At 54.7% G+C, this 23,067-nt stretch overlaps 4 protein-coding genes across 4 annotated transcripts; 2 read left to right on the top strand and 2 right to left on the bottom strand.

Moving 5' to 3' along the window:
• Nucleotides 1-316: 316 nt before the first annotated feature.
• J4E85_000350 (uncharacterized protein) lies at nucleotides 317-2,556 on the top strand (the record flags this gene model as incomplete). Its single annotated transcript, XM_051464642.1, has 4 exons — nucleotides 317-437; nucleotides 490-853; nucleotides 903-2,034; nucleotides 2,080-2,556. 4 exons carry the CDS (start codon nucleotides 317-319, stop codon nucleotides 2,554-2,556), a joined length of 2,094 nt encoding a protein of 697 aa, XP_051331163.1.
• A 2,258-nt stretch (nucleotides 2,557-4,814) lies between these two features.
• On the top strand, nucleotides 4,815-6,709 carry J4E85_000351 (uncharacterized protein; the record flags this gene model as incomplete). Its single annotated transcript, XM_051464643.1, has 3 exons — nucleotides 4,815-4,896; nucleotides 4,948-5,177; nucleotides 5,231-6,709. 3 exons carry the CDS (start codon nucleotides 4,815-4,817, stop codon nucleotides 6,707-6,709), a joined length of 1,791 nt encoding a protein of 596 aa, XP_051331164.1.
• A 748-nt stretch (nucleotides 6,710-7,457) lies between these two features.
• Nucleotides 7,458-8,910, bottom strand: J4E85_000352 (uncharacterized protein; the record flags this gene model as incomplete). The annotated part of the gene is made up of 2 exons (XM_051464644.1): nucleotides 7,458-8,590; nucleotides 8,646-8,910. The coding sequence occupies 2 exons, from the start codon at nucleotides 8,908-8,910 to the stop codon at nucleotides 7,458-7,460; spliced, it is 1,398 nt and encodes a 465-aa protein (XP_051331165.1).
• A 1,104-nt stretch (nucleotides 8,911-10,014) lies between these two features.
• On the bottom strand, nucleotides 10,015-22,284 carry J4E85_000353 (putative Hybrid PKS-NRPS biosynthetic cluster; the record flags this gene model as incomplete). The annotated part of the gene is made up of 4 exons (XM_051464645.1): nucleotides 10,015-12,947; nucleotides 13,005-14,804; nucleotides 14,858-18,072; nucleotides 18,188-22,284. 4 exons carry the CDS (start codon nucleotides 22,282-22,284, stop codon nucleotides 10,015-10,017), a joined length of 12,045 nt encoding a protein of 4,014 aa, XP_051331166.1.
• Nucleotides 22,285-23,067: the final 783 nt, after the last annotated feature.

Raw genomic sequence — 23,067 nt, forward strand, 5'->3', positions numbered from 1 at the left:
ATGCCGAGGATCGTTCCTTCCTGGGGATATTTCATGCCGAATGTTTGCTTCACCAAGGCAAGACATACTTGAAGCCAAGGTGCACAGAAGTAGCGACGAGAAAATAGACATTGTGAAATAGATCATTCGTGATAAAAACGAAAAGAAATACGAATAAGGTTCAGGTATCTGCTGGCTCGGCGTTGGCCGCCCTAGCGCAAATGTTGGGCAGGCACGGGATGCGGAGAGCAGATCGCGACGGGGAAGAGCGACCGAGGCAGGGTCGTCCCTCACCCGTCGATGTTTGGCCTCTCCAACATTGGAAGGCATCGCGACCATGCGCAATCCCGTGGCGTGTGTGTCCTGCAGGTCCGCCAAACAGAAGTGCATCCACGAAGACCGGCCGCCGTGCGACAGGTGCAAGCAGTGCGGGCGCGCCGATCGGTGCGAGTTCCCAGGTGCGTCGAAGCTCCTGCCGTCCCCTATAGTGCGCGTGTTGACAGACGATAGCGCCAGGAACCAGCGCGATACACCGCAAGCCCAAGCGACCACGGCCCTCTGAAGATGCAGGAGACGCTGGAGACACGCCGACACCAGCCAACTCGAGTACGACGGTTGTAGCGCCCCGTCAGGGCCGCCATGACGCACATCTGCCGACCGGCACCCAGGCGGCACAGCACGCGTCGCCGAATGCGGCATCCGCGCTGCTCGACGGCCTCGATCCCTTTGAGCTGCTGACGGACGAGGTCAAGAACAGCTACCTCAGATGCAGCTACAAGTGGAGCTTCCACCACACCCCGACGCTGCTGCGCCGGATCCGCGACCGCACCCTCGAGCCATGGATGGCCTGGGCGATCCTGGCACTGGCCATCAGGTATGCGAGCACCCACAGCGCAGGCAGTCGCACTGCTAACATGACGTAGATTCGTCAAGGAGCCGCCGTCGCCCTTCCGGTCGCAGACTGAGGCCAGCAATGCCTATGCCGCCCACGCCCGCCAGATCCTGCAGCAGGACCTCGAGACGCCCTCGATAAGCCGCGTCCAAGCCCTGTTGATGTTGACGGGCCATGACTGGGGCGCCGGCAATGGAAGGCGGGCGTGGATATACCTGGGCATGGCCATACGCCTCGTCGAAGTCATGGACCTGACGCGCGAGACCGGCATACCGCGAAACCGCGTGCCGACGCGCGAGGAGTTCATCGAGGCTGAAGTGCGCCGACGGACTGCCTGGACCTGCTTCCTCATGGACTCGCTGCTCAGTGGCGGCAAGGGGCGCAAGCGATCGTTGACACACGCCGATATGAAGATTCAGCTGCCCTGCGAGCGCGAGGACTTCGTCTTCGGGGAGCCTGTATGCACACCCCAGCTAGACAACTCACAGCGCATGCCGCCAGTAGCCCTGCCAGTAGGAGAGATTGGCATCATCGGATATAGCATGCGCGCTGCCAACATCTGGGGCAAGGTCGCGCGCTGGGCGTGCTCTGAAGACCTCAAGAGCGAACTGCCATGGGCCTCCTCGTCGCAGTTCCAGCAGCTCATATACGAACTCGAAGGCTGGAAGGCCTCGCTCCCGCAGCGCCTGCAGTACGACCTCTTCACCCTCCACAGCCACAATGCCGTCGAGCAAGGCCAAGCGTATTGCTACATGCACTGCATACACTTCATGAGCTACATGTTCCTGCATCGCGCCTACCTGCCCGTCCTGGGACCGCAACAGAACGGGGCGAACCCCGAAGAGACGCCCAACTCCTACGACGAACACCGTGACATGTGGAAGAAGTGGGAGAAGACTTCACGCAAGGAGCTATTCAAAGACTCTGTCATGGTCCTAGACATGCTCGAAGAGATGCGCACTTTCGGCGTGTACTTCCTGAGAGGCCTAGTGCCGTGGATCGGCTTCACCATCTACACTGCAGTCGGCGCAATGCTGTACAGTTTCAACTTCCCGAGTGGTGATGACGATCCGCGCTGGCGGGAGAAGGCGCGCAAGAGCGTCATCCAGGGCTGCAATTTCCTGAAGGAGATGAAGACGCAATGGCCCATGGCAGAGACCTGGGTGAGTAACTCTAAACATCTAGAAAACACACGCTGACAACCACAGTATGATACCATCAGGCGCATGCAAGCGTACTACCGCTCGATACTTGGCCAGGACGGCCCAGCATCACCCGAAGAACGGCGAGCCTTGCGACATGCCATGATCGACTACGGCGCGTTGCAGCCCTCGCCTGTACAAAAGCCAGCTGATGCTCGAGACATCGCTTCCAGCAGATCCCCTTCACAACAGCACAACGATCAGCGCAAACCCATGATCGCCAACCTTACCAACCCACCCGTTAGAAGCCCCTTACCCGCTACAAGCCCTATGCCTGCTGCAGCGCCCACACCCAACAGCTACACGTCTAACTTCTCGTGGGCCACGCCTCCAGCGGTGCCCCCGTTGGAAGCCGACGAAACCTTCAATCTCGACTCGTTCGAATCATTCGCCCTGACGAATGAAGAGTTAGAGGCTATGATGATCAATGCGACTCAGGAGTTCTGGGCTAGCTTCCCGGGCGAAGTGGGTGTGGGATATTAGGAAAACGTGGTTCGGATTGCTATGATCTGGCGTTAATGGAATGGACAAAACGGGCGGACTCGCCTTTTACATGTAATAATAGCACTTATTTTTCCAAGCAAGCGTCGCCGACAGCTTCTTCTAATGTATACTTTGAATGTGTATTCGCGGTATATCGCCCTATGATGCAACCTGAGTCTCACCTTCCACCACCTCGCAACTGCAAAGATCGCCACTTCACATTAAAGCCCACCCAAAAGCTTAGAACAAAAGCTGACCACCTATCGCAGATGCCCACAAGACGGGTACCTGAACCCTCCTTCGTTTCGTCACACAGATGCCGTAGGTGCAGGGCGAAGCCGGATAAGTCGGCACACAGGCGGCTTGTTTTGTGGAATGATGGGCACACACCGAACTGGGGGGAACGCGATCCACAAGCTTAAGTTGACTACCTCTGGCAACTTCCTGACGCGTTCTCTTGCACTTTATCTCCTCTGTCGCTTTCCAACGATATTATCTTACGCCATGAATTGGATGTCGTTGCGGCAACCGGTGTCTTTCGGTCCTTCTCTGTTAAGGAAGAGGAGCTTGCCAGTTTGGACTAGCGCGATTCGATTGAAAGAGAAGGGACAAGGGATTTCGATTTTCGACGCGTCACGCTTCCAACGTAATTGGAGATAGCGACGCGTTGATACTCTCTTTGAGAACCCTCGATCTTAAGGAACGAAGGCACCGCTCCGCCTGCAACTATTGGTTAGCTGTGGATGATGGCGACTGCAGCGGAATGAATCTCGTCTCCGAAACCACCCGCGGCATCCTGATCACCACCGAGGCATTGACAGGATCTTACACCAGCAGCGATAGGATGTACATCGTCGCCCAACGCTGGATACCGCTGCGTTATCTGATGTACACACCCCAAGAGACCGGACTTGCATAGTCTGATGGCAAACATAGCTCCTCGGGATCATCTACGCAGATGGTGAGTCCGTCATGGAGGTACTTCCTCATAGCGCCTGGCGGGCCAAGAGTCCGCCTCTGTTGGTAAATGGCTCTCAGCTTACGCATGATACCACCGAACCGGACTGTAATTGAGTTGACCCGCAAGTCGCACACTGGTCCAAGGGATGCCATGCGAGGTCCCCTCTATCCAAGTTGCACTTCAAGATCAAATTTCTCGTCTGACCTACAACGAGATTACAGCTCGCTTTGTTACTTTGACACAGGACGTCGCCGACAATCTCAGCTACTCGCAGGTCACTAGCTTTGTACGGGTTCATCCGCATCTTCCAAGGTTCGTACATCAAAGCGCGACACCCTCCTGATGCTATCCAGCGGCATTTGAATCATTCTTCGACACCATGTGTTGTGATACAGACTCACTGTTGGTCAGAACAGCAGCCTCGGCATTCGCGAAATATGTGCTCGAAAATCGCGCAGGAGCTACCTCCGCTAGACGATGTTCCGGAGATGGTAAACCTCACGATGTCAGTCGCGTAGCGTATGTGCGTTAATCTTCGGCTTGCACGCTGGAAACGCCAAGCAGAGTCTGTTGCAAATTCCTAGGCCTGTCCGTCAGCTTTCGGACACTGTTCTGGAAGGTGAATTAACGCATGAGCAAATAACATGCGTGGGAGGGGTGGTAGACCCAGGGCCGTGGGAGGGCCTGGTTCAGCTGGTAGATGGATGTCGACGTCTGGCGACCGTTGATGTTACCCACGTTTTGGCGTGCGATGATCCCATTGGCTGCCGTTTCTACACGAGACCACTCCACGCCCGAACGCTACGAGCTTTGCCAAGATGCGGCCAAGAGACATGGCTGTCAAAGTTATCGGCTTGGTAGCTTCAATCAGAGGTTGCGTGCTGAAAACGCTAAGCTCCGCCATCATTCACCAGAGTTGCTTGACTGCGCTAGTGGGGAGATCTTAACGGCCTTGGCAAGAAATCCGCCATCCTGCTACGCCCTACCCAATCACAGCTTCATTTCGAGCACACGTTCTCTTGGCAAATGCTCTCACGTTGCGGCCTCTGAGTGGTGGCTGCATAGTAGCTGGAGATGCAGGGCGTCGGATGTCACCCATCAGTCTGGAATCTATCGAAGGGATTGACGCCGTAAGCCAATGCGGGCCTTCTCCGCCGCAAAGAGCGACCTGAAGCGTCTCTTTCAATATATATACATGTCTCACAGAGGCCCCTCCCTTACTTTCGGCATCCCAGCTCCAACTTCAAACAGCCTTCTTTGTCATTGAGCGACTTGTACTGCTCGAGGATCAGTCATCATGGCGCGTCTTACACAGTACAACTATGTCTTCGCCATTGGCACTTTCTTTGCCATGCTCGATGCATACAACAACGGTGCCAGTACGTGAAAACTACTGTGACTTCATCATGCTCCAGACTAATACTGTACAGACGATGTTGCCAACGCATGGGCTACCTCCGTGTCTTCCCGCTCGGTCTCCTACCGTCAGGCCATGATTCTAGGTACCATCTTCGAGATGGTCGGTGCCATTACCGTTGGTGCTCGTACCGCTGAGACAATCAAGAACGGCATTATCCCTCCCAATGCTTTCAAGGACGATGCCGGTGTTCAGATGCTCGCATTCACTTGTGCTCTCGCTGGTGCCTCCATGTGGGTTATGGTAAGTGCCACTGTACTCATTGCATGTGGAACAGGCACTGACTCCGTACACAGTGGTGCACCAAGCACTCCGCTCACGTCTCATCGTCTTACTCGCTCATCTCTTCCGTCGCTGGTGTTGGTGTCGCCGTTGCCGGTGCTGCCAACGTACAATGGGGTTGGAACAAGGGCAAAGGTCTTGGTGCCATCTTCGCAGGTCTCGGAATGGCACCTGCTGCTTCTGCCTGCTTCGGTGCTATCATCTTCATGCTGATCAAGATGACCGTCCACGTTCGCAAGAACCCCATTCCATGGGCCATCTGGACTGCACCTTTCTTCTTCCTCGTTGCTGGAACCATTTGCACACTTTCCATCGTCTACAAGGGATCGCCCAACCTCGGTCTCAACAAGAAGCCCGCGTGGTATGTCGCAACCGTCACCATGTCTTGCGGTGTCGGTCTAGCGTTCCTGTCCTTCCTCTTCTTCGTCCCTTACCTACACGCCAAGGTTGTGAAGCGTGACCACACCGTCCGCTGGTACCACGTCTTTCAAGGCCCTCTTCTCTTCAAGCGTCCCGCGCAGGATGGCGTCGAGGCTGCCGTTGTTCCCGACTATGCCGTCGTCCAAGAGGATGAAGAGATGAAGAAGCCCGAGCAAAACAACGACTCCGAAGAGGGCATCACCGTCCACGACCACGAGAAGATGGCCGTCTCCACCGACATCGCCGAGCACCAACAACCCAGCTACAAGGAACTCGTCGCCCAGGGCCAAGAGCGTTTCCACTCCAAGCTCCGCGCCAAGAAGGGACCTCTCGGCTGGGCCATGCGCTACCTCCACGAGAACAAGATCCAAACGGGCGAGATCTACGAAAAGAAGAACATGCTCATCACACTGAAGCGCATCCCCGCCATGCTCGTCGTCGGCGCCCTCTACGGCGTAAACTACGATATCCACGCTGCGCAAACCGGTATCCACGGCACACCCGAAGGCCGCCGCATGGAGCGCGTCTACAGCCACGCAAAGAAGTACTCCAACGAAGTCGAGCACACCTACTCCTTCGTCCAAGTCCTCACCGCATGCACCGCCTCCTTCGCCCACGGCGCCAACGACATTGGAAACGCCGTCGGCCCCTGGGCCGTCATCTACGGCGCCTGGAACACAGGAAAAGCTTCGCAGAGCAAAGCATCCGTACCCGTCTGGCAACTCGCCGTTCTCTCTGCTACCCTCTCCCTCGGCCTCGTTACTTACGGTTACAATATCATGAAGGTCATGGGTAACAAGATTACTTATCACTCGCCTAGCAGAGGTTGTAGTATGGAGATGGGTGCCGCGCTTACGGTGCTTATCTTCTCGCAGTACTCGCTTCCTGTTTCTACGTCCATGTGTATTACCGGTGCGACGGTTGGTGTGGGTCTTTGCAATGGCACGCTCAAGGCGGTTAACTGGCAGAGAGTGGGGCTTTTGGTGTTTTCGTGGATTATGACTATCCCCATTGCGGGGACTATTGGTGGTGTTTCTTGCGCTATCGTTCTTAACGCTCCTCATTTCGGTTAGATGGGGGTATTCGAGCGGCAGGGAGATGTTGGAATGTTTGCAGTCGTTTCTTTGAAAAAGGATGGTAGATTGGCTTTTATACCTGCTTGCGTTTTAGTGGCGGCACCTTTGGGTGGTTAACGTGCGAATCGTCTATTCATGCATAAATTTCATCAACTTCTCTTGTGCTCCGGTGTCTTGATTATTATCTGAAGAACTTGCCACAGACCTACAGACCCCTTGACTTGTTTCCACTGCCTTTGATACCCTGACGCATGTTATGACTTAATATCTAGCATTTTCGGCAATAGAGTCTGTATAGATGGGTGCAGCGGGTCGCATGTCTTTGTTCTCTACACGACCACGCTACGACATCTCGTTAAGGTTAATGAACAAAAAACGGCTGGGGAGAGTATTGGAGAAGATCACTTTAGGCCATTTTAGTGAAGAACTAATGATGAAAGCGGAGCTCTAGTAATTTAAAGATCATCGCGCCGAGTACTTCCACCCCCGACAACAGTCTTCCTACTTATAGCAGATTCGGAATTCAGAAACTTTGGGAAAATAAAAGAATATACGCGGTATCTAACAGGCTGGGCGTCGTGCTAATACCAAAGTACCGGGTTTAGTCCACCCGAACTGCCCTGCTCTTGGAATACAAGAAGAAGGAGTCGAGAAAGGAAACCATTTCGCTAGGCATCCGAGAGGTCCAAAACGCATCAAAATCTGCAACAACATCCACTATCTTCGAAGCAAGAGGCATTCCAACCTACTGACCACGTCCGTTTCCTCGGCCACCTGGTCTACCACCGCGGCCTCCACGACCTCCACGGATATTTCCATTACGACGCTGCCGTTCTGCATTGATGCGGTCAGCATCGGCTCGAGTCAGGGCGTAGCTTGTCTGATTGTAATTCCATGGTGGCTGTACTACTTGACCGGACGGCTGCGTGGTGCCACGACCCCGTCCCCGTCCAGAGGAGCGGCGGTTGGAAGAAGATCCTCGTCCACGTCCACGTCCACGTCCACGTCCACGGGGAGCTTGTTGCGGTGATGCTGGTGTCGGGTCTTGGACTAAGTTTAGGTTGCGTAACACGGCCGTGAGAGCCGACATATCGGGAGCTGGTGGGTCAGGCGACGTGGTCTCTGGGGAAGCTCCAAATGGGGAGTAGGAGCTCGAGGTCTGCGGAGGGTTCGCTGAGCTGGGGGCGTTTGGAACGGGTGGGTTTAGGACACGGTCCAGGACATCTTGAGTGACATTGTTAAAAGCCTGAAGGACAACCCTCTGGCCTGCAAGTGTTGTGCCATTGAGCTGCTCAACAGCCTGATCGCGGCCCTCAGCTGTTTGCATCAAGACGATAGCAGACAACATGCGATTTCCTCCGAGTTCAGCACGATCGATACCTTCGGGGCGAAACGGGTGGAGAAACGCCATGACCACATCGTTATCGAGCTCGGGCGGGATGTCGGTCATAAAGAGTAGTCGGTTCCGCGAATCTTCTCGATTATCGAGATCAGGAGAAGGGACGCGATGCGGGGGCAAAACGTCACCCAGATTTTGGAGAACTTGTGGGATCAGTTCAGCAAGTGCCAGACGCTTCTGCTCCGCTCGAGCTTTGGCCTGAGCCTCTAGTTCTTTCTCCTTTCGAGATTCTTCTTCACGCTCCCGCACGACCTTTTCGTGTTCTTCTTGCAATAATTGGCTCTCCTTTACTCTTGCTTCTCGTGCTTCTCGACGCCGCACGGCCTCTTCCTCGCGCCGACGTTCTTCGTCTTCGCGAGTGATCCCGAGAGCTGGAAAGTCCGAGTCGGTAAGCCCACGAGTACCATAAGGCCGTCCAGGTAAGGCTGAGTCAGGGCCAGAAAGTCCAGGGCGAACGAAACCGTCGTGATTGTCGTTGACTGTGGAGAGGTTAGCAAATAGTTTGCGAAGGGCTTGTCAAAATCGAACACTTACCTATATAGTTGCCAGAAGGAGCAGCTTCCACGCGCACACGATTGCCACGGATGTAGTCACTCGCTATGTGTACGGGATGCATATGCCCGAACATGACATATACACTCGAATTCGCCCCTGTTCGTGGATGAGCTGCGCGAACCTGATCGAGGATCATATGCTGTTGGAAGAAATCGCGGATGTCGTCTTCAGTCGCGGCGCGTGGGACATTGTCTACACGCCAAACTCGGTTACCGGCAGGTCGACTGTATCTAAACTCAACCATTTTGACAGAATATAGCTAGAGCTTCAAGTCTTTTGGAGATTATCAATAAGAGGGCGGGGTATAGAGAAGGAGGGAAGAGTGGGTCGAGATTATATACGTAGCGGGCAGGAAGAGAAGGCATAAATTCGGTGTGCGTAAACAGTGCGAGACAGACTTCGCAGCGGGGTTAATAAGTTCCACGGAAGGGCACGCGCCAAGGAGGAGAATGTTTGTATACAACAATTAGTGAAAGAGTCGCAACCAATTCATGATTGATCAGGTATCGCGACCCGTGGGTTTTCATGACCAGTGACAATGAATGTCGAAGGAACGTTGCCATGACAAAGACTGCCCACTTTGGAAAGTCGTCAGTAGAAGAAAATTTTGTTGGTCTGGCCATGCGCCGTATACCTCATCAAATTTGAGATGTCGTCAAGAGTTAAGAGCACGAAGGTAGACACTAGCGACTGTGATCCGGGAGCGTCCGCCAGCTACTCCACGATATGACAACCCACATGTTGATGCCAATTCCTCGACGTATCGCAGTAAACATAACCGAGATGTCGATTTGACCAGATGATAGGACGGTCGCGAAGTGCAGTGAACTAGATGATGACGCAACGAAAGAAGAAACTATGTCAATTAGCATCTTCGGTATAGCGAGGAGGTTTTGCTGATATGAACGTGCTGTCGCTGCGGCCGCGACCAAGACAGTTGCCCTATGAAGCGATATTGTGTGGTGCGACTTGAACTTAGAGGACGCAGGGAAGGGTGAAAGCTAGATGCTGAGGTCATCGGCTGGAAATGTGATTACGTCAACCCGGCCTGTGCGCCACCTGCGCCGCTTCTCGAACTCCAAATCTCCAGACGCGCCGAGCACGCGTCAACGATTAACGCGCATCGTGTTCTCATCCGGAACTGCCTCAGATTCCATAAAATAGGTATGCGCACGAAACCAATATTAATGACATCTCTACCTTGTACCCACTCCCCAAACTATGCCGGATACCACCAAAGTCTTCCTAACATGAGCAATTCCACAACGCCTATCCTAGCTCCCTGATATGTGCTCTCGAGTGAGTAACAAAGTAAAGTATCTCCCATAACCATCACCACAGCCAGCATCTAGTTTTGTTTGCTCAACAACAGCTTCTGTCCGACCTGCAGTCCACCATGCGCATCGGCGTCGCGCAGGAACTCGCCCACAAGAGGATTCATACCGCTCCGAACCGCACCATCCACCCACTCGCCTATGGGCAACGAATCCAGCCCACTACCCGCCTCGCCGCTCAACAGCTCCCGAATACTCTGCACGGGGATGATCTGGTCACCTGCGTGGTGCAGATACTCGACTCGCGAGTTGCTGTCAGCACCTGGAGTCGCCTGCAAGACCGAACGAGCGATGCCCTCAGTGACGTTCTCGAGAGAGACAAGATCTACATAGCCTGTCCAGCGGCTCAAGTCGGGCAGCGCCTTGATCAGGGACCCATATTCGAGGAGGTTAGACATGATATCCTCAGCTGCATCATCGCCCATGATGGCTGAGGGCCGGTGGATGAACACCGGCAGGCCGATCTGCTGGCTCGCCTTTTCCAGGAAAATCTCGCTGACCCACTTGGAAGCCGCATAGCCGTTAGCTAGCCCTGCGCCACCGTCTGGATGAGGTGGGAAGCGCGCGAGCGACTCTGGAGCCAGCGTCTCGGACTTGTTGAATTTGCCTGCCGTGGCAGTCGAGACGAAATGGAGCGGAATACGACGAGTAGACGCGAGCCGCACGAGTTCCTTTGTAGAGGATACATTGGCGCTCCTGAGAGACTGATATGTCTTGAGGAACGACACGTCTGCACCGTTGTGGATGATGGCGTCTGCTGAGGCTGAAATCGACTTGGCCTCCGCTTCAGTTAGTCCGCAGCGCGGAAGAGAAAGATCACCCTTGTGCAGTACGACCTTGGAGCAGCTTGCAAACTCGACCAGCTTGCTGATGTCGCGAATCGCAATGCAATGTATCTTGCCAACATCGGGGGCCTGAACTAGCAGTCGGAGCAGAGAGCTGCCCAGGAGGCCTGTCGCGCCGCTGATTACCACAGTCTTGGGAGACGTGTGGTTCTGCACTGTTACTCCCGTAGCTTGATGTGTGCCTCCTTCCAGAAGGTCGCTGGGGATCGCGGTTTCAGCCTCCCAGTCAATCGGCTTGTCAGCATCTAAAGATACGTCCTGCATCATGGTTGCCATGGCGCCCAGTGTGCTGTTCTCAAACAGCTTCAATAGGGGCAGACTGGCTTTGAAAGTCTTGTTGATGAGCTGCCGCAGCTCGATGAGCAGCATGGAGTTGCCACCAACATGGAAAAAGTCAGAACTGGCGTCGATACGATGCACCTCCTGCATTTGCTCCGGCAGTGTGTCTAGCCAGACCTGGACCAGCTTGGATTCCATCTCTGTCAGCTCCTCTGTTGATTCTGATCCCCGCACGGTGCTTGGGATGGCGAGTCCTCGGAGGGCTCTTCTGTCCACTTTGCCGGCTGCATTTAGTGGCATCGAGGAAATGGCGATAATGGCCGCGGGTCGCATATACTGCGGCAGGTCCAGCGAGGCGGCAAGGTTGCCAAGGAATTGGATCTCGCTCTCCACCGAGGTGTCCGAAGGCGACAGCACCGCATGTGCAATCAACAGGGCAGGGTCACCCCGAGGCGTTACTGCCACCATCTTTACACGTCCTTTGGCCGCGTCGAATATGGACTGTTCGATATCTTGCAGTTCGATACGCAGGCCTCTGAGTTTGATCTGCGTGTCTCCATCCATACGACCGATGATTTCCAAGGAACCATCTGATCTGAGGACGCCCTTGTCTCCAGTTCGGTACATTCTAGTCCACCCGTTCTGTGTAGCCACCGAAGTCGGCATAGGGTCCTGCAGGAACTTGCTTTGCGGCTCATCGCTACTGTTGATGTAACCCATGGCTACGCCTGCGCCCGCGATGCAGACTTCTCCGGACCAACCGACTGGCAAGACGCTCAAATGTTGATCCACGATGTAGACACCGTAGTTTGGAAGGGTCCTACCGGCTGGAACAAGGCCATCATTGTGATTTAGCAAGCTGACATCCAGCTCGCTTGACGACATGGCGCATTCGGTCGGGCCGTAAGCGTTGAAGTAGTGGAAGTCGTGTTCGAAGCGGGCACCGAGCTTACGGAAGCTTTGCAGGAGCTCAGGCGAGAACTTCTCACCACCCGCCGTGGCATATGCCCAGTGTGTGCTTTGAAAAAGGCTAGTCGCACCGTGTCTGAGCCAGGCGAGATATTCCGACGGTGTTGCGCTGGTATATGTGATCTTCTCTTCCAGCACAATGTTGGCCACGGCTACAGGATCTTTGCGGAGGACCTCTGGAACGATGACGAGAGTACCTCCATTGGCGAGTGCCATGAAGATCTGGTTCAGAGACATGTCGAAACCCACGGAACTCTGCTGCAAGACCGTCTCACGTCCAAACCCATGCTTGTGCACCAAGGCCTCTACGTGGTTGCGCAAGCTACCGTGTGACAACATCACGCCTTTGGGAACCCCCGAGGTTCCACTGGTGAACAATATAGCCGCCGGCTCGCTCGCTCGGGCGGAGACCGGAGGAAGAATTGATGTCCCATCCTGGAGAAGGAGGACATCCAGAACAGCCACGGATGGCGAGAGTTCCATGCTCTCGGTCTGGGGAGCCGTCGTGGTGTTGACAAGCAGCGCAGAGCACTTAGACTCTTCCATCATGACACGGAGCCTCGCTGGTGGGATGTTGCAGTCCAAGGGAACGTAGACGGCGCCAACTCGGAGAATGGCAAGCAAGGAGAACACAAAGTGGGGCGACGGCTCCTGGAAGACCGCCACGACCGATCCTGGATTCGTGCCTGCCTTAAGAAGTGCGGACGATATCCTTCCGACATGTTGATCAAGCTGTTGGTATGTCCACGACATGCCGTTGGAGTCTTTGACTGAAGTTTCGTACGGGTGCTTGGCGATCATCTCGTTGATACGATGCGCCAGAGTCTCTGGCCACTTGGAAGTCATTACGGGACCTGCAAGACGTTGTTAGCGCTCCGGGTCTATGTTATATATGTAGACAGCCGACTCACCTTTTCCAAGCTCGATCGCAGTGCTGACATCCTGACTTGAGAATAAGGACACGTCCTGCAAGACCATTCCGCAAGAACGAGAAAGGTCTTTCAACAAGGCGAAATACATGTCCAGAAGCTGGGATGCATCGCTTTCAGAGTACAGACCGCGCTGGACCAATAGAGTGACGCGAGTTTCGCCCCCTGGATTCTCGATGATGTCCAGAGACATGTCGTAACCAGACCCCGGGAGATCAATTGACTTGACTTCAGCCTCTGCACTATCGAAGCGTCGCTTCTCACTTACACCCTGGCGATAGTTGATGAATGCTTGGAACAGAGGACTGATTGCTGTCGACCTCTCGCCGCTTACGTTGTCGAGCAAGACATCGAATGGCAGCCTCGAGTGGGACATTGCTCGATAAGCCTTCTTGCGCGTGTCTTTCAGCACCTCCTCGAATGAGTGCTGATTCTCCAAATGGAACCTGAGCGGCAGCAAGTTCAGGTACATGCCGATGCTCTTCGCGACTCGGTCGTCCCAGCGGTTGGCGTCGGCCATACCAATGCAAACATCGCTGTTGCCGAACAGCTTGAATAGGAGGACCTCAAACACGCCCAGGTGGAAGTGGAATAGATTTGCCTTCCGCTCGCGACATGCGTCTTGGATATGCGATGAGAGCTGCATGTCAATGACGCGACTCACCGAGTTGTGCGCGTATGCGGCCAACGGGACGCGATTCTTGGCCGCCGAGAATGGAAGAAGAGGGAGCGGCGACGGCGGTGCTGCGAACTCGGACCGCCAGTACTCTATCTCACCTTGCATTACCCCCGATGCCAAGTCCCCGCGCAGTTTCTCCGAGTAGGACGAATACTGATACGCTGGCTCAACGTTCAGGTCTTGGCCGTTGTAGGCTTTCTGTAGGTCGTCGAGGAGGACCTCCAGACTGATGCCATCCATAATAATGTGGTGGGATCCAAGGAGAAGATAGCTCTTCGTTGGTGTCAAGCTGAGATGCACAATGCGCATGCAGTCGCCATGCTCGATATCATAGACGTGGTTCTTGAGTCTCTCCAATTCGCGTGCCACGCCCGCTTCATCAGCGAGAGGCACAGTCTCGAGGCGCAAACGCGAAGTTTCGGAAATGCCCTGCACAGGTCTCTGATTCTCATCCACGAAGAAAGAAGTCCGGAAAGACTCGTGCCGTGCTGCCACCTTCTGGACGGCGCTTTCCAGATTGCCTAGTCTGATAGTACCGTTGACCGCCACACATATAGTGCTGTTCGCCGTCGTCTGGTCTTCCATTAGGTGTTTCTGGAACCAGAACCGGGACTGGCCTGGTGAAATGGGGAGTATCTTGTCAAAGCTTGGCTTGGTCACCTCATTGGAGTCTGCGACTGAGCCAGAGGTGGCGGACGATGACTCCTGCTTATCCAAGTCATCATCGCTCAAATGGCTTGGGCTGGACGAGTCTGTGCTTGTCTGTGGGGTTCTTGATGGAGATGGGTCAGTGGCATCGGGGGCCGGCAATGGCGTCGCATCCGGAAGCATCACTTCGGGGCCAGGAGAGGTGTCGCCTTGGTCTGGAGTTTGGCGAGCTGGCGTGTTGGCCACTGCGTGATCGAGCAGCTCTTGAACCAGACCGCCGGATAAGATCATGAACACAGGCACTTCGGTCTGGAGCTCCTTCAAGAACCAGGAACGAATCTCTACAGCGACCAAAGAGTCGACGCCGAGATCATCAATTCGTGATGCAAGAATCTGGGACGCCTCTTTGTCGTCTGGAATCTGGAGTATAACGCGCAGCTTACGGATGAAGCCATCTAGGGATTGTCAGTCCTGCGCTGCAGTGCATCGCCAGGATATACACGCTTACCTTGCACGATATCGCGAATCTCCTCCTCTGTAGCTGCTTCGACCAGTCGGCTCTTGATCGACGCGTCAGCCGCCCGTTTGGTGCTCTTGCTGTCACCCACTTGGTCGTTTTGAAGGCAGTGCTGGAAACGAGGGAACCTGGGCCAACGGATCATCACATCGTCGAGTCCAGACGTTCTCAATGCTGTCATGACCTCGGGATTTCGCCCAGAGAGCGGATGGGATGCTAAGACGGCCTCGCCAAAGCAGAGGTGGAATTCCCTCTCGGATAGCAGCAAGAAGCCGACCTTGAAAGAAGCCTCGTGCACGCTGCCCAAGAACCCATGATTGCGGTTGATGTATCCTACACCCATAACAGCGCCGATGTGGAAGATAGATGCCGCTAGGCCTTGGCTGCGACGCTTGTTCGCGAGCGCCGTCATGAAGGAGTTGGCGGCGCTGTATGCTGCTTGCCCGCGATTGCCGGCAATGGTGACAGCCGAGGAGAAAAAGACAAAGAAATCCAGCGCATCCGCGCCTCCACGGAAGAGCTCGTCCAAAAAGATGGCTCCGCAAAGCTTGGGCCTTAGCACCTTGGTCATCTTCTCGAGCGGCATCTCTGAGAATGAGACGTCGTCGAGAACCATGGCGCCATGAGCGATACCTGCGATGGGCGGGAAGTTCTGACGGATGTGGTCAACAAGCGACGAGAGCGCAGCCTTGTCAGTAATGTCGTTCGCAAAGACTTCAACCCTCACCCCGTCTTGCTTCATGCTCTCCAGCCATCTGGCATCCATCTTCGGTGAGCGACTCGTGAGCACTATGTTCCGCGCTCCGTGCGATGCCATCCAAGTGCAGGTGGACTGCGCCAAGTCGCTGGTTAGTCCAAACATGACATATGTCTTGTCGCTCTTGAAGTGGACGAGGCCGTCGACCGTGGAAATCTGCACTGGAACCGGGCAGGCGCTGTTCCAGTCCAAGACGGCTGGAGTGGCAGTCTCGATTTCGGACCCACCAACCAGCTGTTCCAATGTTATAGGGGCCAAGTTGGAGCTCAGAGGCTTCGACAGGAGCGTGTCCCTCATTGCCCACTGCACAACCCTGTGGAGTCTTGGGCGGAGATCCTGTATGGCAAAGCCACGAGCATGCTGCAGTGCTTGTATCCCTGCGAGCGTCGTCCGAAGGCAGGAGTCGGGTAGAGCGGAAGCGATCATCTCGCCCAACTGCCTCTGTTGGGCATCCTTGGAGCCGTTCACAAACATTGCGACAGCAGAGGGCAGCAAAGACCGAACCTCGCGCTTTTGAGCGTAAGAATCAATGCTGATCCACGCGCCATCAGCGACTGGTGTGGCGGAAGTGGTGAAGAAGACGGTCACGTTGATGAGAGATGCAGCCTCGATGACGCTGGACGCTAGTTCTGGAGATGGCTCATGGATGAGGAGTGTAGAGTCTCTCCGACACACAGAAAGCAGGTTCTCGACACGCAGCAAATTGTCCAACTGGGAGAGGAATTGAGATTCGCTACCCGCAGGCACTTCAACCTCTACCACGTCTTCTGGATGGACTAAGGCATGCGAGCCATTGGTCGGCGTAATGGAGACGACAGATTTGGCCGTGGCCATGTTCGTACCCAAGACCAGATAGGTCGGCTGAAGAGGAGCCGTAAGCACAGGCGCCAAGAGCGAGTAGGCAACCTTGATCACCACATCCGAAGCATCTTCGACAACACCCTGCCGATTCGACATGGACATCCTGGTCTGGAGAGAACTATTATGAACCAGAGCCGGCTTGGTAGAATCGAGCGAGAGATTGACCGGCGTGGTCTGCGGGTCGATGGCATGGTATATGGTTCGCTTGGATGCGTTGTACCGGTCGTTGATGACGTTTTCGTGATGAACGCGCGCAACCATGAACTGTCCGTTCTCAAGAGCGAGCTCATGCTCTTGTGTCCACAGCATCTTGTCGATGCTACCGTTCTTCTCCCATGTGGTGCCATAGCGCAGGCGTATGAGTGTCTCCAGAAGTTGTCGAGGATCGGGCTTGGTGCCGCTTTCCAGATCGAGCACTTGCGCAACTAGGTCGGGGATTTCGAGCAGCACGGTTCGTATGAGACCGATCGACATGTTCATATACGGCTCATCCGACCTGCAACCCTGTGTTACCCAGAGGACGGTTCCTTGGGTCTCGAATAGTCGCTGTATTCCCTTGAGCGCCTGTTCTGACAGGGAGCGGAAGATGGGCTCATCCAATTCCGCTAGGCAAAGAATCGCGCTGTTAGGTGTCGTCGTGGCGGAGCCTGTCATATCACCAAGTGTCCGATAGACGGCATGCTTCACGCCAAACGGCTGGATTAGCCGAACGATTTGGCTAATGAGCTGGCTGGTACCCAACGTCTGACCACCGATGATCACTAGGTCCCATTCCTCTTCGTCAACTGGCTTGTAGGTGCTGAAGGAGGAAAGTGGCTCGCGGAGCAGCGAGACGCGGTCATCGACAGCTTGTGTAACCCAGACAGTCAGCGTTGAAGGAAATACATCGATCTCGGGGGTGGCCGTGTCAATGCCCGAGAAGCCGCATTCAAGGAGCAACTGGTGCCATTCGAGCGTCGATACACCAGGCGACAGCATTCTCCCGTCGTTCTGACCTAGCCACCAACCTGTGGTGGCAGACATCATGAAACCGGTACGGCTCACGTCATTGTTGGTGATCTCTTGCATGACTAGGTAGCCTCCAGGCTTCATGAGCTGGCGTGCATTCCTCAGAGTGCGGCGTAGATCAGTCGTCGCGTGGAGGACCAGAGAGGCCACGACCATGTCGTACGAATGTTCTTCGTACCCTTGTGCCACAACGTCTTTCTCGCAGTCCAGAGTCTTGAATATCATCTTGTCGCTCACGGCAGAGAATACCTGTTGTGCAGTCTCGAAGAAACCCGAAGAGATGTCGGTATAGGTGTAGGAGGCGAAGGAGCGGCCGATCTCTTTCATGATCACCTTGGTAGCTCCACCTGTACCAGCACCGATCTCCAGTACCTTCATGCGGCCGTATCGATGCACAATCTGCTTCACGGTCTGGCCGAGGAAGAGAGACCACTCTCGCAGGCCCATACCGACCTCGTAGAAGCGATCCAGGAGACCGTCCTTGGTCATGTGCTCGAGAATTGTTGTCTCGCCTCTGAGAACGGCCGGAAGGTTGTCACCTACTGCGCGGGCTAGTTGGAGCTCCGTCCTGTGTGCCCATCTGCGCGAGATTCAAGTCAGCATTCCTGATCGAAGAGCGAAGGAGGTAGAAGCAAGAAAGAAAGCCGAAAAAGAAGGTGCGCTTTGTCACGAGAGGAGGAAGGAGTATAACATACTTGACTTTCAAGGCCGCGATGTCGTCTGCAGTGTCATCCAGCCATCTGCTCTGAGAGTATGGTCTTGTTCCGGTGGTAGAAATGACGTGGTGGTAGAACTCGAACATGCACTCAAAATGCCACTCGAGGTTCATGGTTTGTCTGACGTCCTTGGGGAAGGTGCTGGTGATGTTCCTCATGTAATCGAGAACGACCCTTTCCATGACCTCAGCGAACTCGTAGTCCTCAGCCGTGGACCTGAAACCGCCCATGGCCAACTCGCAATCTGGGTTGAGCGGCGCCCAGATGTGCTCGGTGAAGAACTTCTTGTCCATATCCGCGGTGGGCTCAGCAAAAGCGACGACTTGAATACCCTCCATCTGAACCAGGCCGGCGCCCTCGTGGGTATAGATGTCGACATCGCCGCGGAGTTGCTTGGAAGTCATCGGGTTCTCAGTCAGGTGCGCGCAAGAGTTTACGCTCTTGCTTTCTGCCCCGAGATGCTGCTCGCACAGACCGACATTGACGCGGAAGCTTTTGATCCCAGTGGGAACATGCAGCTGTTGAAGACTGCCATCACCCGGGAAGCAATACGCCAAGAAGATGCCCTGCAGCGCCGTGTCCAGCATAGCCGGGTGTAGGAGCATCTTCACTGGCTCATCATTCTGCGCAGGCACTGAGATGGTCGAAGAAGAGTAGTCGAGCCTTCTCTCGATCGAAGAGAGCGTCCGGAAGTCGCCGCTATAGCTGTAGCCAATGGGCTCCAGAGATGAGTAGAACCGGTCTTCTGAGACGCTGGTGAGATTGGGAGGGTCACGTTTTCGAGACGGCAGCCATCGGGGGTGCGAATCTCCTGTCGTCACCCGAATCTTACCCGTCGCATGCGTGGATAGAAGTTCTACTTCTGCATTGTTCGACGCATGATACGAAAAGGAAGCGACGTAACTCTTGTTACCTTCTTCCTTGGCGATGTTGTGCAGCGTGAAGAGTGTCTCGATGCCGGCATCGCCATCTCCAAAGACAAGCGGTTTGCCGAGGCTGAAGTCCTGTATCTCTATCACAGCAATGTTTTCGCCTTGCGACAGCGATCTAGCTGCCTCCACGGCGGTGGCGATGTAAGCTGTTGCTGGATAGATGACCTGACCCTGAAGCTGATGGCCCCGGACCCAAGGCATCTCACTGAGCTTAAGCAGGTTCCTCCAGCGAATCTCGTTCTCGGTTACATCGGTCGTTCTTGCGCCGAGTAACGGATTGTGAGGGTTCTTGGCACTGGCTACAGCTCTAGACATCCGAGATTCGTGCCAGTAGAGTCTGTCGTGCTCCCAATGGTATGTGGGAAGGTCTTTCAAGAGATCTCGGCTGAGTGCACCGGATGTCGATAGGTCCATTGTATGGAAGTCGATTGGAGAAGGAGAGAACCGAGACCACAAGTCGCCAAGGGCGTTGCTGAACGTAACGATATCGTCTTTCCCACGGTGCAGCAAGCCCACATACGGCACTGCTTCCGCATCACTGTGGGCACGAAGCGTCTCTAATACTGGTCCCTTCAACGCTGCATGTGGGCCAACCTCGATAGCGAAGTCGAATTGGCCTTCTTTGGCAGTGGCAGCAGACTGTACGGCCTGGGAGAAGAGAACAGGCCGGAGCAGGTTATTCACCCAGTATGAGCCAGAGAGATCGCAATCACCTTGCATATCGCCGCGCATCTCCGTATTCTCATACGTGCTGGAGAACCACGAAGGACCTTCCGGCGTGTCATGTTGAGGTCGGATGTTGCAGCCCTTCAGGCCCTCGAGGAAACCAGCTGCCACCTTCTCCATGTGAGACGAGTGATACGCTTTGTCAACCTTCAAGACTCTTGCAAATTTCCCCTCGTCTTGGAGAATCTCCCTCGCCTGCTCGATAGCATCGCTATCGCCAGAAAGCGTGACGGCTGTAGGCGAGTTGTATGCAGCGACGCACAAACGACCCTGGAACATAGGCAGTTCGCAAAGCTCGTTCGCGTCCTCTGCAGATGCGCCAGCGGCCATCATGGCTCCAGGCTTGTCGGATGGACACATGGTCGAATAGTAACCCCGGTAGTACGCGATCTTGACCGCCTCTGCTCGGGTGATGAACCCTTTGGCGTAAGCTGCGGCAATCTCGCCTGAGGAATGGCCGATGATCGCATGAAAGCTGACGCCTGCGCTGCGGAGAAGATCGTACAAGATAATCTCGATTGTGGTTGTGAGCGGCTGTGCATATGCAGCTTCTGCGACGCGAGACTCAGACGCATCGCAGGTGAGCTGCTCCGCAAGTGTCCAACTTGGTCTGTGTGGCTCAGGAAGACGCTGCAGTTCACGATCCAGGTCTTCGACTATTGCCCTGATATACGGACTCTTCATCAAGCCTTTGCCCATAGTCGGCCACTGTGCACCCTGGCCAGTGAACACGCCCAGGATCTGTACTGGCCGCGGCAGCTCTTTGGCACGGGTACCAAAACTGGAGCCAGTACCTCCTTCCGACGATGCCGCCAGTAAGTCGTCAATCTTGGCTTGGAGGTCATCCGCCGACTTTGCCGATATGCTGGCTCGGATTGCATGATGAGATCTTCGTGCATACAAGGTGTAGGAAAGATTGCCGAGATCAACAGCAGGATGAGATTGAAGGTATTTCGAGTAGTAAGACAAGACTCCTCGTAATGCACTGCTAGATGCAGCTGAGAAGTTGAAGGGTGAGAACAGCGGAGTGGACAGAGTCGTACTGTCCGGTGTAGGGGTGCCTGTGGAAGGCAGAAAGTTCTCGATGATGACATGCGCGTTCGTACCTCCGAAGCCGAAGCTGTTGACACTGGCACGGCGAATACCATCCGCGAGATTTGGCCATGGTTTGGAGCGTGTCGCAATCTCGAGGTTTGTGTAGAACGGCTCCACAGCGGGATGAAGTTTGTTGAACAGCAGATTGGGTGGTATGACGCCGTGCTGTACTGCGAGAGAGGCTTTGAGAAGACCAGCCAATCCCGCAGTACCCTCCGTATGACCAATGACGGTCTTGATGGAGCCAACGTAGAGTGGATCGCCCTTATGGGACGTGCTATCGCCAGGGTGGAAGAAGGCTTTGCTGATAGCCTCAGCTTCTTTTGGATCGCCAGCCGCAGTTCCGGTTCCGTGCGCCTCGAAGTACTGACAGCGCTGATTGGGGTCTTTTGGATCCAGCCCAGCCTTCTTGTAAGTCTGCTCGATGAGATCCATCTGTGCAGAGGCACTTGGCATGGTGATACCTTTCGTTCGACCATCCTGGTTAACTCCACTCTCTCGAATGATGCACTCGATCTTGTCGCCGTCGGCGAGTGCGGTGCTGAGACGCTTCAAGATCACAGAAGCTACACCCTCACCACGCGCATACCCGCTAGCATCAGCATCCCACATGCGGGACCGACTATCGGCCGACAACATGTGTAGCGAGCTTTCGGCAATGTACTGCCCGGATCCAAGGATCATGTTAACTCCCGCCGCGACCGCAACGTCCGAGTCGCCGCTTCTCAGCAGCTGGACTGCTTGGTGGACCGCGACCAGGCTGGAAGAGCACGCGGTATCGATGGTCATACAGGGGCCATGCCAGTCGAAAAAGTACGAAATGCGGTTTGACATGATACTTCGAGCCGTTCCTGTCGGAGCATAGGTTGGCAAGGTGTCGACGTCTTTGTGCAAATGGTCGTGGTAGTCGGCACACATCAGTCCAACGTAGACCCCGGTACGAGAGCCGATCAAGGATTCCAGCGGTATTCCCGCCGCCTCCAGCGATTCGTAGACCACCTCCATCAGCAGGCGCTGCTGTGGATCAATGGCGGCTACTTCGACGGGCTTTATATTAAAGAACCCCGCGTCGAAGTGACGGTGATCCTCCTCGAGAAAGTACGACTCCCGAACATCCGTCGTCGCGTGGTGGTTCGGGTCCGGATGGTAGAAGTTATCGATGTTGAAACGATCCTCCGGGATGCGCTTGAGAAGATCTCGCGGATTGAGCAGAAGCTCCCAGAGTTTGGACGAATTGTTCGAAGAGCCAGGGAAGCGCATGCCGCTTCCAATAACGGCGATTGGCTCTCCATTGCCCTGTGAAGTCTCGCGGTGGGCAGTCATTGCGAATGCAAGATGTCGTATAGCTTAGGACGCGGTGTTGAAACTCGACAATGATCACAGACGCGCGAAGGGATTTGGTGAGGCAATGTTTTCTTGGTCAAGTAATCCCTTTCATTCGTACTATCGAACTACACTACTACCTACTAACTTGCATACAAATGCTCACTCAGGGCTGACCCAACTTTCCTGTGGCGTTCTCGACTTCGGCTTTTCGTGCAAACACCAACATTCGAGAGGATCTGGAGTCGTTGCTGTCAGGCTGATGTATTTCGGGGTCGGTGTCAGACTCGTATATACAGCCAGTCCGATTCGGGCCTCTGCATCGGTCAGTGTGCGAAAGCAGAACCCAAAGCGGATAGAAATGGTGCAAAGAAGAAGCTGCAGCCCGACCGCGCCTTTACCGAGTATCCCAACATCGGTACTTTCTCTATCGATATGGGCAGCGAAAAGACCGAAGGGTTTGCTGAGCCGGCCACGGTGTCGGTACTAACATTCCGTACCCCCGAGACCGTACCAGCTTCTATTGAAGGGGAAACCGTAAGTACCGAAATGATGACACAACATATATGCGGATATATCTTTTTTCTACCATGTGCCTATTCGGTCCTGAGACACGACCCGCAAACATACGTTCTCGTTGATATCTACCTACCTAAGACGAGCGCACAACTGTTATAAAGTCTGGCAAGGCCAAAACAAGTCGTCATCCCAGTGTATCATTCGAGGTAAAAACGCCAACTCCAATCACGGTAAGTTCTTTTATACACAGAGATCGGTTATTGT

This window comes from Alternaria conjuncta, assembly GCF_024043145.1.
Source record: "Alternaria conjuncta strain BMP 0040 chromosome Unknown scaffold_1, whole genome shotgun sequence".
NCBI lineage: Eukaryota > Fungi > Ascomycota > Dothideomycetes > Pleosporales > Pleosporaceae > Alternaria > Alternaria conjuncta.